General features: G+C 46.4%; 2 protein-coding genes across 3 annotated transcripts in view; one reads left to right on the top strand and one right to left on the bottom strand.

Annotated features, from left to right (window-relative positions):
- LOC125723039 (signal transducer and activator of transcription 4-like) overlaps positions 1-14,440 on the top strand; it is a 340,474-nt gene that overhangs the window by 144,264 nt on the left and 181,770 nt on the right. The gene's annotated exons all lie outside the window — the stretch shown is intronic.
- LOC125722244 (aryl hydrocarbon receptor-like) overlaps positions 1-14,440 on the bottom strand; it is a 41,590-nt gene that overhangs the window by 22,880 nt on the left and 4,270 nt on the right. The window contains exon 2 of the mRNA XM_048998471.1: positions 11,840-12,027. Within this exon, the coding sequence (XP_048854428.1) occupies positions 11,840-12,027 (188 nt within the window). The remainder of the gene's footprint in view (positions 1-11,839; positions 12,028-14,440) is intronic.

The following is a 14,440-nucleotide window of genomic DNA, read 5'->3' as shown; positions in this document are numbered from 1 at the left end:
ACCTGAAGATTCGCATTCTAAATAGCCGCATTTCTGCGTATTCAAATGGAATTTGCATGGTAATGTAATGAACAACACAACGGTGAAACGCGATCCAGTTACATCCCCATCAGCACCATAAAAGGGGGGGGGATGTGGCCAGGTGTGAATGGCTCATGCATACACATGAAAGTTGCTACATATTCAATGAAAGGAGCCCAGAAATAGTGACATGAGTTAGGTTTTTCTTATTTATGAATGCTGCAACTACACAATTTATTCATCTTCATGTAGCCAAGACTTTGGTGGTCAGGTATCTGAGATCAAAACAAACTGCCACTATTGCTTACTATGTACTTTTATAATGTTTCTGCAAGTGTTCCAAACTGAATTTTGCAATGTCTATACTTTGATGTCAAGATGTTACAGACTTCACATAAATATGACATATTTACAAAGTACACTAAGATTAAGATGAGTTTAATGGTCAAACAAATATATAAGAAATAATTTATTTGCCATAAATTAAGTTTGATATTGAATGAAATGTGTGACCATACCCCAGTCAGTGAAAGTGTTAACCCCTTGCAAAACTCTCCAGGAATGTTGGATGCAAGTGTTGCTGTCCCTTCTGTGTGTGTTTAAAAGTAGAACATGATAACACGTTCCAATATAACTGTACTTGGCAAATGCCAAAACCAGCTTCATTTCATTTCAGATCTCTCTCTCACTTCCATGGTGCGACATGAATGTTTAAATTAGGGATTTACTCAACATGACAGTAACCTGCAATTTTTCTGATGGTGAGTAGAATACCATGTGACACTTAGGAAGAACAGCGAACATGCAGAGAAATGGGAGCACTGCAATTTAAGCAGTTTGAACTGTGAGACAGTTTATCCTAAACATCTGGAAGAGTTAGATTATTCCGACACCCCCCCATCTTCCTTGATGTGATCAGAGCCAAGATGCGTATCAGAGACGATTATTTCACTGTGTTAAGGAGTGGCAGGAAGAGGGAGACAGAAAAAGAAAGAAAAAGAAAGAAAGAAAGAAAGAAATAAAGAAAAATGAGGGCAGAGGATGAGAACAGGCCTAAGAGTCATGCAAGGGGATGTTATCTCAATCGACAAGCATTTAGCTGTCAGAAGTCCGAGCCCCTGATTGCTTCATGTGCTGTGTGTACAGAATGCAGTGAGCACCGAATACGCAGTGCTGCTGGGGTCACACTTCCATGCCATTCCTACAGCACCAGCGCAGACCTTGGCTGACAACCTTTGTTTGCAGGAGACTAAGGTGTGCTGCTAGGAGACGTAAAGCAGAAACGGCACAGGACTGGGAGCGTGATATGCTGCATGGGGTCAGGGGGAGTTATCTCAAACCACGGGTGGATTCAGAATGAATGTTCCCACCTACCTATATGGATCCTGTGGGAGACAGGGGATGACAGAGCACATTGCTGAAAATTTTGCCCAAGCTGCAAATGAGTGACACTGCACCACAAGCCCATGTGCCCACGCTCCCCTCAACCCCCAACTCCCGCCACCGCATACCCTTGGCCCCCACCCATTTTAGGTGCCCCTGCCCGCTTCCCTGGCTCATGCCTGTTATCGCAGCCTGTCCCTATCGGGGCCCGCACTCCCCCCACCTCCCACCCTACCCCCACCCCCTAGCAGTACGCTGGCATAAACCTTGTTTACATACCTGGGCGAGACCATGGAAGACGGTGCTGAGCAAACAGCATAGCCCTGTGGGCCGTGCAGCACAGTGCGTACTCACTGACGCAGTCCGGCCAGGCGGCTACCCCCCCCCCCCCACCCCCCACCACCCAGCCCCAGGGTCACCGTTCCTGAATCATTCCCGATGTGGCCCCTTTCTCCTGCTGAGATTCGAGCCCCAGCCTTTTCACTGAGCCGCTTTTCCCCCAGAGAAGAGAAAACATTCTACAAGCAAAATGTGTGCAGGAATGCCTTTGAAGGGCTCGCGTGCAGTAGGGAGATGTTTGTTTTCAATTGCCGCTAATGTTTGATATTTTGGGAGCACAGAGTTGGCTGCTTGTGATGTTCTGCAGTTCAGCTGATCCATTGTTCCAGTGTTACACGCATACACACACACACAAACCTTGAATCACACATTAACATTGAACATAAACACACACACACACACACACACACACACAAAACACATACAGACACACACATTCTGTAAACACATGTTCACATGCAGAAGCACACAGGCACGCCCAAACATACTCTGCCAAAGGACCAGCATAAGGCTGAGCGCCCCCCACAGGCCAATGCCTTCCTTAGCCAGCTGACGAGCTGCTGGTACCCCTGCTCCTCCACGCCCAGAAGGGGAGGCACAGACTTCCCAAACGCCTGAGACATTCAGGCCCCCATCTTGGCCTTGCCTCAAAGCACCCCCCCCCCCCCCCCCCCCGCTGACAGGCACACAGTTCTGCTCTCACGCAAGGCCATGGCTGCCAAGAAGCAAGCGAGCATATCTCTTCCCGTGTGACTCCCAGGGCGGAGGATATGAATTCAGAATGTGATGCTAGTCTGAAGAGAAAAGTAAAGCTGGGGAGGGAAAAAAGGCTTCAGTCGAGAGAGAGAGAGAGCTTACAGTGGCAGGGGTCTGCTGTGAAAGTGGCTCTCTGCTCCCCCCACCACAGAGGAAACGGCACCTCCTGCCAAAGCACACTGGCTGTCTCGGGCCGCGAAATTCTCTGCCCTTCTCTCCTTCCAACACTGGCGCTATTGTTCTGTGTCTGTTTACCTCTCTGTCCTCCACGCCCTGCTCACCTGCGTGTTTAGTTTCTGCTTCAAATAAAACTTTATACGTGATCGTGGTTAAACCAGCCTTCGGCACCGTGCCTCCAGCCCTGCGTACCGCGCATCCTGTCTCTGTTATAGCTTGGATTTAAAAACCCAGAAAAGCATCTCATTAAAGACTGAGCTGAGCAAAGTCGTGGCAAGGAAAGGATCTGACTGAGTGTTCGCTTACAATGTGCAGGCAAACACGGTTCTCAGATTATGTGGTTATGGTTTGCTCTTGTCCCAGTTACTAAAGGGATGTGGGGGTCCTGGTTTCACAGATTCCCTGGAATGTGCCCTGCTCTGTGGGCCTGACTGACGCCAAAGGATCTTCTAGCTACATATCAGGACATACCCTACATGGCACGTGCCCCCCCATCCCCCTGCAGGCACGTTTACTGACTGGCTGTGGTGAAACCCAATGTCACCACAGGACTTTGATGGAGAGGGTGGAAATGCTCGATGAGATCTTCCTTTTATTATGGGAGCCAGACACACAGCACCTGCTCTACTGCTGTTTGGACATGGTTCAGACACAACCAAGCAGACAGACAGTGATATGTCACTTTATAGCTAATGCGACACATAATAGAAAATCGACCAAATTGGCCCCATGATCAGAAGCTGAGCTGAATAGCTGTGCTAAGCTGGCTCAGGCTCCCAGTGCTCTGGAAAACACAGAGATGTAATCACTTCCTAGAGACAGTGTGGGGGTCAATCAATTGTGAGCTCTGGTTGCAATCTATAGGCATGACTTGATGATAGTGTCCCCATCCTGACTCCCATGTTTCCGTGGCTATTTTCCTTTTAATGCCTAAGCTGATGACATAAGGGCCTGTGAGATATGACATAGTGGCCTGTTTGTGGTTCTTGGAAGCCCCTGGCAAATGCATGGTTTGAGTGGTGACAAATACTGCATCTGCTAAGACAATCTTACTGTTGAGGGCCACTCTGAATATCAGCAGCTTCCCTGTGGCCCCAGAGCTGACCAGAGCAGATGAGTTATGAGAATCAGGGCAGCTTTCTCCTTTGAGACTCCAAACATGCATCCGCCTGGAGTCCGTCTACTTTCTACACCTCACTCAGAAATGGGGAGTCTGCCAGTGTTTCTGTGGGCCACACCCAGGCTAGTTCCCACCACCCTCCAACTTTCCAAAGAGCTAGGGTTTTAGCGGCCAGTTAGCTAAGAGAGACATTCAGGCTCACCTCCTGTGAGAAAGCCAGCTTCCTGTGGACACACAAATTAGGTAAAGCGTCATTGCCTGCAGGACATCGTGCATAAGTACTCGTTATGTTTTCAAATCAGGCCCAACCTCTCCCCATCAGCCTCGCCTTGGTTCTCCAGACGTGCAGAGACACATGCCATGTCCTGCACGCTGTCATTTCTAGCAAGGTGTCTGTACTCTGTACATAAAGTTCAAATGATCTTCCCCTGGGAAGTGTGACGGTGACAGGCTGAAGCTTAAGTTGTAGTCGTGAGGAATCTGCTGGGAAAACAGCCGTCACTCAAAATGACGCCGCATATAGTTCTCTTGTGCGTTGGCTGTATTTCAGTAATGGCTGAAAAAAATGACAGGAAGCCATCAATCACATGGGACTAGGCTGAGATCCGATTGGCTGACGTAATGCCTCCCTCTACCACCTGGGGCGACAGGGCCAAATTGTGAAAGAAATGTCTTGTATTCATCCTTTGACTCATCTGCACAAGTTTTAGGGTTTCAGAGCATCTTCTATGGGGTTCCAGAAGACAATTTCGGGAGGTGGTGGGGCATTTAAGCAGTTTTGGACACCGATTGTCCTGTCTATAATTATGTCCCTTATGTCTTGAGGCAGTTTAGGTCCCTACAAATCCAGCTGGAAACAGGTTGATCTAGAGGTGTTTGGTTCTGAATCTGTGATTAACTGTTTACTGCTTGGAATCCCCAGGGGGACCTGATGTTGAGTTTTTGAGGACGTGCCTGAATGGCTTCAGTGAAGATGTATTAAAGAGTTGAAGGTTCAAGGTTAAAGAATTTCAAAAGGGAATCATTTGCATGTGAAACTGGGAATCTGCACGGGATACAGGAAGTCTTTAGAAAAGCAAGGCTGCTGTGAAGAACAAAAAACACAGCTGGGCAGGGCGCTGTGCTGCCCTTGACCTCGCTGCTCGGGCCCTGAGAGCTGTAACCCTGCGCTAACGCCAAGCAGATGGTGGGTTTACGATCAGCTGGAGAGGCTGCGTTTTACTCAACGTCACCTCAGCTGTCGACACTTGTTTCTTACAATGCCACGGGCTGCTGTATGTTGCCATCCAGTGTTTCAAGAAGCCCATATGCAACCAAGCAGATGGGTTCCATGGATCACCAACTGTGGAATGTTTTCTTCCTGGCGTTGTTGCCTTATTTTCATCAGTCCTGGATCCTTGGTGCTCTGGTAGGCCTGTCCACACATGAAGGGACACCCGCTGTGTTTTGGCTTTCTGGACCTCGCAGCCCACATAAGCTGATGCTATCTGCACTAGAGCGGTTCCCCTCACTTGGGTCCCTGCTGCGTGCTCAACAGAGGCCATTACTCACGATGGAGTTGGGATAACACATGCTGTGACATTTAAAACTCTCAGCATTGGAAAGAGTGGCAGACCAATAGAACCTGCAGGATCACAGACCATCCAAGAGGCAGCTTTAGTCCCGGGATTATTCAGGAGATTTTTCTGCAGGATCACAGACCATCCAAGAGGCAGCTTTAGTCCCGGGATTATTCAGGAGATTTTTCTGCTATTTGCTCTTTATGGTTCCTTATCGTAATGTGTTGTTTGAGTCTACAGGGAGGTATGCAAGCATTTCATTGTACTTGTACTTGCACAAATGACAATAAAGCTTTTGATTCCTTGAATCCTTGAGCTGTAGGTTACAGGTTATGGTTGGGGGTTATGTTTGAGTTGTAGGTTACAGGTTACACTGGAGTTATGACATTGCGACAGTCCAGTAATGCTTAGAATGTGGAAGCTGAGAAAAGCAGAGCAGGAAGCTTCATCTTGATGTCGATTCAAATTAGTATTTGCAAGTTGAATGATAGTAGAGTGAAAAAGCAGATATTAGAATTGCAATATAGCTGAAGCTGTAGTAATACTATTACTACTACTACTACTACTACTACTACTACTAATAATATTAATAATAATGATTAATAATAATACTTATGATTGACTGAACACACCTGATACAGGTAATCAGCAGTGTGTAGGGCAGGGATAGCTGGAAAACAAGCAGGGCAGTGAGTTTGAGAACCGAGTTTGTGAACCACTAATCTAGATAAATAGATAAAATAGATGAATGCATGCTGGTGTTATTTGAAGTAGGGGCATAGGAACCAGAGGGGATGGGGAAACATGTACCCCCAATATTTAATTTGCATTCATTAATCTCCCCCAAAAAATAGACCTTTGTATTTAAACTATTATGTTCTCCCAATAAAACTCTCTCATTGAACCCTTTTCATTACCGCTTATGTCCACATAACATCAGTAAAGTGTGCAGAAGGCATAGAAGTTGCATTTCTTACTCTTCTAAATGAAAGTCTGTTCTTTTTTCGTGGTGAGCTGGGAGGACGTGTGTTGTTAACCAATAATGTGAACGTAATATTAGTTTGATAGGTGTGTCACTGAGTCAATAAAAGGACCTCTTATTAGGTTGCAAAACTTGATAACGGAAAAGTCATACAGGTAGCAAGAGAGTGCGCTTATTTTTCTTGGTGTAAAGGCAACTGTAGTACTGTTTTTTCAGTGGAAACTTTGTAACTAGTAATAAAATCATAAAAGAAAATTTGCTAGTGTTTGAAACTAATTATTGATTTGGCAAAGCGACTGTACATTACCCCTTACAAATTATATTGATGATGAAAAGGAGGAAAAATAAGCATCGGACAGAGGACATAAGGCTAAAAAAGTGGAGTGTCCCTAGGTTAGGTCAGCCATCTCCTGCATTGATTCTACAATAATTCGTTCAAAACCCAATATGAGCAGTTTATTAGAAGCAGTGTGATTGGTTTGGCCAGCGATGCCAGAGTGGCATTCGCAGGATCATACCATGTTCCTCTGCCGATCCAGTGAAAGTTCACCTGAGTTTATTTGACACAGTACACCAGTTGAGTGCTTCCTGAAGAGACCTGCGAGAAGTATGCTGTCACATGGGGTGATGACATCCCTGTGACTATAATGAGAAGTTCTTCCTGTTCTCCTCCCTAGCTAATAAGAAAAGACAAACACACATGCATACACGCACACATGCTTATTCATATCTTTATGGGGACTCTACAATCACTTATCCAAAATATGATAACCTTAACCCCTATCCAGCCCCATTATGTAATAATTACAAAAATGCATGTATGCACACACACACACACACACACACACACACGCACGCACACACACACACACACACACACACACACACACACACACACACACACACACACAATCACAGTTTCACTAGTCAGGTTCACTAAATCTGCAGGCTGGCTGTGTTTACAGTAATAACCACACTTTCTCATTAATATGTTACATCGGAATGCAAGTGGGAAAAAACGCTGTGTATCAAAACAATGGTTCTTTTTAAGCCTGTCCATATTTTTGTCAATGAATATGATTTGGCAAAACCTTGATCAAACAAGGACAGTGCACCAAACAAAACTTATACCGAATTAAACCCTAACCAAACAAAGACACCTTTCCCCATGGCGTACGCTTAGTTTCGGAAGGACGGCCCACCAAGGGTTATTTTTAACGTTTATGAAATCCTGTGGAATGAAGCCAAATGACGTTCTCCAGATTGGGCTGCATGACTCAATCTGTGGCAACAAATCTGGATGGGTGGCAGTAATCTACTCCCTCCAAATGAACAGTGACTGTGTGCGGCACACGTACTGAGAAGCACCTCAGAGGCCCAAGGCTAGCATCTAGACATGCAGAATAGTGTTCATCTTGACCCTGTGACTAAAGTTCTTCTGCTTGAATGGGTCAAGAGAGACCACTTGATCCAACCTGTATTTTTGCCACAGGGGTACATTCCTACACATAGTACATCAGCCCACACTTACACTGTCTTAGCCCCTTCCTACAACATTTTAGCTCCTCCCACAAAGCAACTAGTTCCTCCTAGATGCTACCTTTCTCAACACCCAACATACAAGGTTACACAAGCTATAAGCCTCTATGTAGGTCTACTGAGGCTGCAGGGTGGCCCAATCAAGGGTGCCACTAGAGATTTTGTGCCCTCAACCAAGACCAATTCAAGTTATGTTTCAAATTTGCCTTTACGGAAACAAGGAACCAGAAACAAGCTCCCTCTGCTCTCATACAAAGTTGAGCACTGAATAGGAGAGTCAGCACCTTGTATTACTGTCTGCACACAAGTCTCCTGATGTTATTCCATAGGTTGGCTGGGCCTGTTTTCGTAGGCTATTTTCTGACAGAAACATGCACTGCCCCCAGTCCAAATCTCAAAGCTGTAAGAACATCAGGAGACCCCCAAGGGGATGTTTGTCTGTGCCATTATACCAGATCAAGGTCGAGATCCTTTCCCAAAGGTGTGGTGACACTTCCCACTGCTTAAATCTGTCATTTGGAAGAACCCATCCAGGGGCTCATTTTGTGTGCCAAGCTAAACCACTCAGGAGTTCCCCCAATCCATCTGGCATGATCACCATAAAGACAACTGATGGTTGATAAGACATGTCTGGAGACATGTGATGCCAAAAACCTATGATACACGGATTACCCCTGCAAGACATCTCAGTGAAGCCAGTCCCACAAGAGGAGGACATTGAGGACAGGTATCATGTTTGGCTGCTCTATGCAACTGTTGGAGAACCCGGCTTCCATTCCAATCAAATCAGGAAGCCCGACAGCAAGGTCAAGGCCAAAGTCGTCATGTGAAGCCCTTTCCCACAAACTCCAGATGGAGAGGCAGAGACAGTGCTGACTTATATGCAGATTCCGGCTGGGCTGCTGTTTGAGGACCTGGTAGCTGGTGCTGATATTTAAGCAAGTGATATGCACTGACAAATCCAGCTACTGTATTAGAAGCCCCAGAATTTTTGAGCATAATTAATATCATATAAATTGGGTACTATATAATTCTCAAAGTAAAGCCAAATGGTGCATTGGTCTGAGCTGCAGGAAAGTAGTCGAGCTGCTCTATCAGCTTACTATCTACTGGTGAGCAGAGCGGACCGGTTCATCTGCACAAAACACCCACAAGAAACTAGCTGATAAGGTTGACTGGTTTTAGCTGGTGGGGGGTGGGGTTGGGGACCAATGGGGAAAATATACTCAGGTCCCTTGTAGGGGTAGAAGCAAACTGGGAAGTTCATCCAAACTACAGTAAGGTATGCAGGGGAGGGAGAGAAGAGAGAGACTGAGAGAAAGGCAGGAAAACAGAGAGACAAAGAGAGACAGATACAAAGAAAGGCAGAGAGATGGGGAAAGACAGCAACGGAGAGAGAGAGAGAGAGAGAGAGAGAGAGAGATGGAGCGATTCTGACCTCCTGCCATATGCCTCTGCTTTCATCTCAGGAATGTTTGAAATTACAAGCCCTGTCAGGCTTTCAAAAGGATATCGTTGTCTGATCGGAGGTGCCGAGACAAGCCAGCGACAGTCTCCTCCAGCCCGTCGCAAGACTTATCCCTATTTCACACTCTGGCATCATTAAAACACAAACCTGTCTGACCACATGGCCATGTGTACAAATGCCAAACCTTCTGGTGGGTACCCGTTTGGCCGCGTTATTCCTGAGAATGCGGGAATACTACAGGGGCAACATGGATATTCGAACATGGAGCTTTTGATTCAGGGTTTTTACTGCCCTGCATGTGAAGATTAGTCTCTGTGTCTGTGCTGCAGACCAAAACGTATTCTTGCGTTACGGCACAGCTTACAAATGTCCCACCAAAGCCCCATAGAAATGCCAGCGAGGATTCTTGCAGCAACAGCGACGACTGTGTACAGCTGTTGTCTAGGTTACGTTTAGGTGCTGTGCCTGCACCTATCCCACTGGTAGCAACGGTCTTCGAGGGAAGTGAAATGCATAAACGCAAGCAGGAAACGTCACCCGTCCCCAGTGACTTTCCTTCGGCCTGTTTTTGTGAGCGTGGATCACAACCCGAAAATAGGCTTCCCTCCTGTCGACAGGCTTGCTAAGCCACCCTGCGCTGAGGGGAGGTTGATGTCTGTTTTCAATTGCTGCTATTTTAGGCACGGGGAGAACAATGGCAGGAAGCCTATCGTGGGGTTAACCGGCAGGCCATGGCGACCCTGGCGCGTCCCAGACTGTAAGTGTTGGCACCGAATGGCAAAAAGACCATTTATTTGCATTTTACCAATGACATCAAAAGGGAGAAGGGAGTGGCCATGGGGTTGGGGGGGGTGGGGGGGCTGGGGACTCTAATAACAGCCTAAACAATATGCGGCCCATTTTTGACAGGAAAAGGAAGTTTAGGTTGAAACCACATCTCATCTCAGCGGTTAGGATGCTGGAACCTTCTCTTCATCATCATTGTCTTCTTCATGTCATTGCTTAGCAGTGCTCATGAATTTATTTACCGTTACGTGTGGTATTCCTTTATAGATCTGCAACAACCTCCATGCTCCTACCTGCCTATTTAACGCCGGGCCCCGTGCCACAGAGAATGCTCAGGCCGTGTGCCGTCCAATCAGGACGTGCCGAGCCTGGCACCCAGCTAATGGGCATGATATCACAAGCTATGGCAGAATGTACTCATTCCAGCATGCACCTGCCAGCATTTAACAGTCAAACCATCTATTTCACCGGATCTAAATCAAGACTCAGAGCAGATCTGGGGCCACACTTAACCTCCCAGTCTCAAACTTTTCAGTCTCACACTTAACTTCTCAGTCTCAAATAAGAGATGTGATTCTGTGAATGTGCTCTATAAATATGTTGCTGAATAAAGTATCACAAGCCAAGTGATCTAAAAAGTCAGCCACAACAGTGCTAAGTAAGAAAAAAGCCATAAAGATATGGTCACCATTCCAGTTAAACGGAGAGTGTGAAGTGTCATGGAAAACAGAAATTATATAGGGCAAAGTTGAAGACTAAGGCTTCAAATGCAGGAAATGGCCAGAAGACACAACGTTTAGCATTGGTGCATTAGCTTCTCCGGGGATGAAGGGAATTAAAACAGCAGCAAGAGTGCTGAACTTGAACAATGCACTGTTGAGCACTGTTGACATTTTATTAATGTTTACGGAACTAAAATGGCAGCCTCCATGTTTAACTGTCACTCTAAGATGTGCTAAATGACAAATATTATTGCCACAGTGCATGATGTGTGAGTGGTAACTTTATGAGTATGAGTCACATCCAGTTTGTCTCTCTAAAGTCCGCCTCCTTGTGGGGGGGGGAGGGGGTGCAGACTCCCCCTATGGATCCAACAGGTTTTGAACAACGCCATTTCAGGACACATTCTTCTTTCGGTTAATAGAGAGACGTTCGTTTTCTGAGCACCACTCACTGTGGTCACCCTTTGAAGCTGTGACAGTTGTTGGGGGAGGGGTGGGGGTTTCTATGAGTCAGAGATCCTCAGCCTGACCTGGGTTGCTGTGGGGTTTTGGGTGTTTGGGTGAAGAGCTGTGCAGAAGCGGTATTACTCAAACTTGCACATACACACACACACACACACACAGACTTTGGTAAGCCACCAAAGCTAAATTTGTAACCACGCCGGGTCTACCATACGATCTAGAGGTGAAAAGACTTCCTCCCTGCCTGATGCAGACAGGAAACTCAACAGACTGCTGGTTTCAGGCTTGTTCCAGACTGGTGGCTACCGGCACCATCCGCTTTTTGCCACGTGGCCACAGCAGTCAAGCTCTGAATCACTTTTGGATCGGAGATAGAAATGCCACAAAGCCAATGGTGATGACCCACAGTAAGTGTGTGAGTATGATGCTACTCAAATTGGGTACAGGTGGGGCCACCCTTGGACCCGCTGCTCTATTGGCAGTGTGACTCGCTCCCTGAACCCCCACCCTAGTAATGGGACTCACCGCTGAAGAAGCTCTTGGCCTTCAGGTAGCCGACACTGAGCCGCAGCACGGACAGTTTGTCCAGGCGGGCCCGCACATCCTCGGGGAAGGGCAGCAAGCTGGTCAGCTTGTCCAGCTCCCCATTCAGCCGGTCCCGGTGCCGCTTGGAGGGGTTGGACTTGGCACCTTCGCGCGGCGGGGGCTTGGGACTGCCGGGAAAGAAGGGAGGCAAGTCAGGACATGTCCAAGGGGAGGAGCTCTGCAGTGGGGATCCTCCAGCAAGCCTGTACTGACACATGCACCCATACCTGCACATTCAGGCTCATACACACTCAGGGAGAAGGTCCTTCACTAGCTATAAGGTCACCAACACACTGCTTCAGAGGAAACGAAACACGTTCACAGCCTTGCCTCTCTGCCCACGTTACACAGTGAACAGCCTGTCACCCTACATAAAATCCAGCAAAGTACATAATATGTTCATGGGCTGTTTATTTTCACATGCAGCTGCACCTCAGCTGCTGATCCAGCTCCAGACAAGAGTGCAGGAACTCTGAGTGGGGTGGTGGTGGAAATGACATGGGTGCTGATCACTCTTCTTTATGGATGCAATTTTCTGCCCCTGAAACTGACTTGGATTAAAAACACTTGGAGGAAAAACATAGTCAAGGAACTGAAAAAGCCTGATGATCACATAAAGTTAACAAGCCCTGCCCCTCTCATCACTGACAAAAATGAAAATCAAACTAAATTTTCTTATATTTAGACAAAATTCCAAATTCATGAATAATCTGACTAAAAACACATCTTATGTATAAGATCAATTTTATTGCATTTAGGCATATTGTCTTACTTTAGGAAATCTTAACACCTTTCTTACTGTACTGGCAGATAATTTAGCTGTTTTTTGTCTCAAAACAGAAACAATTCTTCATAAATTTGAAAGGCCAGTTTTTTGCTGTGCAGCCCATACCGAACTTGTGGGCAGCTCATGGAGCTTGCTGAGGCCATGACTGCAGTGGGAACATTTTCTATTCCAGCTTGGGTCACCAAGGAGCCCGACCACAGACTCAGGGCCACCTCTGTGACGCCAGCGGATGTTTACAACCCGCAATTCAGAATACCCTGATTTAGCTGCTAAAACACTGCAGTGTCCTTTGGCCTACTTCAAAAAAACCAACATACAAAATATACTAATTTAAACAATGAACAGGAATACAAGCCTCTTCTGTGGGCTTTAAAAGCCTCTGAATGGCTGTCTACTTCTGAGCACTTTAGATAATCCCGCTTAACCACAGCGAGCATGCAGCCCCATTGGACTGGCTCTGACAGAAGGACACCAGCCAGAGCCATACAGCCAGATTATGCACAGAAATATAAAGGAGAATGACCTCACAGAACAAGACCTGCAACCCCCCCCCAGCTGCAGTTTCCTCTTTGTATTGCCCCCTCTCACTCGGATGTGGGTATGTCATCGAATTAATGTCCTCATTAATTTATTTGGATTTTTTCTTTGTTTGGGGTGCAACATAAGGGTCAAACATCCCCCACCCTCCGTCAAGAGCTGCCGTGTAATTTTACATAATGAGACTGCACAAAGGGGATGCTGCGTTACAGTAACTCAGGAGATTAGCGGTGACTCGCCTGCTACAGAGTCACATGTCTGTGTCCTTAACTGAGGGACCACCTGCTCTTCCAATTCACTTCATCAGATCATCACCAGCACCAACAAAACAAAACAAGACAAAAAACAAAACAACTAGCAGCAAGGAGTTTATTGTGCTTCCTGCTGCTGAACCAGCGAAAACAACAATAGAGAGCAGCTTTCTTTCTCATGAGGTTTGACTTCATGTAAAACACAAAAGGTACAGGGAAAACATGGGGCTCTGTAGGTAACAAGGGGTCTACCAACACAAAACAACATTCAGGTGCATACTCTAGACAACGCCTGGATCTAGGCCTCACAAAACGAAGTTGGAAACAAGCTGAGCCAAATTTCAACTGCAACCAAAACCTAGCCATTGACAATGAGGGCAAAACAATAGCAGAGACAAGAAAATAACCAGAAATGCAGCAGAGTACTACTCATTGACGATCGTTTGTTTATTTGTTTGTTTGTTTGCCGACCTTATCCAAAACAGATGATGTCGCGGTTTCACAGCCTGCCCTGGCTCTGGACCTTACTGACAAACACACTGGTTCAGTCTGGCACACCCGAGTCACCCAATGGACATGCTGTCATCTGAACTGGCAGCTGCCAGCTATCTTGCTGCACTCAGATCGGGAGGGCATCTGCTTTCAGTTCTTTTTCCCGAGAGACAGCACAGAGTAAATAATCCAAAGTCTGGTATTGGTGATTACTGCTTGATACTAAAGCCATACACTGTCAAAAGGAAATGAGACAGGCGCTATTATTGACTTAAAGCACTGTGACTGATGTTAAATTTGCAATAAAATGCCACTTTTGGAAAATTAATTGCTAACGTTCATTCGCAATAGGTTATGCCCAGGCACAGCTTCTTTGGTATGAAATGCCTTTATCAACATGGCTCAAATCATTCAAATCTCTGGTGGAGTGCAGCAGCACATGAATGATAACCTTTAGCTGAGCGCATAAATCTG

This window comes from Brienomyrus brachyistius, chromosome 1 (assembly GCF_023856365.1).
Source record: "Brienomyrus brachyistius isolate T26 chromosome 1, BBRACH_0.4, whole genome shotgun sequence".
Classification (NCBI taxonomy): Eukaryota; Metazoa; Chordata; class Actinopteri; order Osteoglossiformes; family Mormyridae; genus Brienomyrus; species Brienomyrus brachyistius.
The sequence above is the reverse complement of the archived record's forward strand: the minus strand, read 5'-3'. Positions and strand labels throughout refer to the sequence as shown.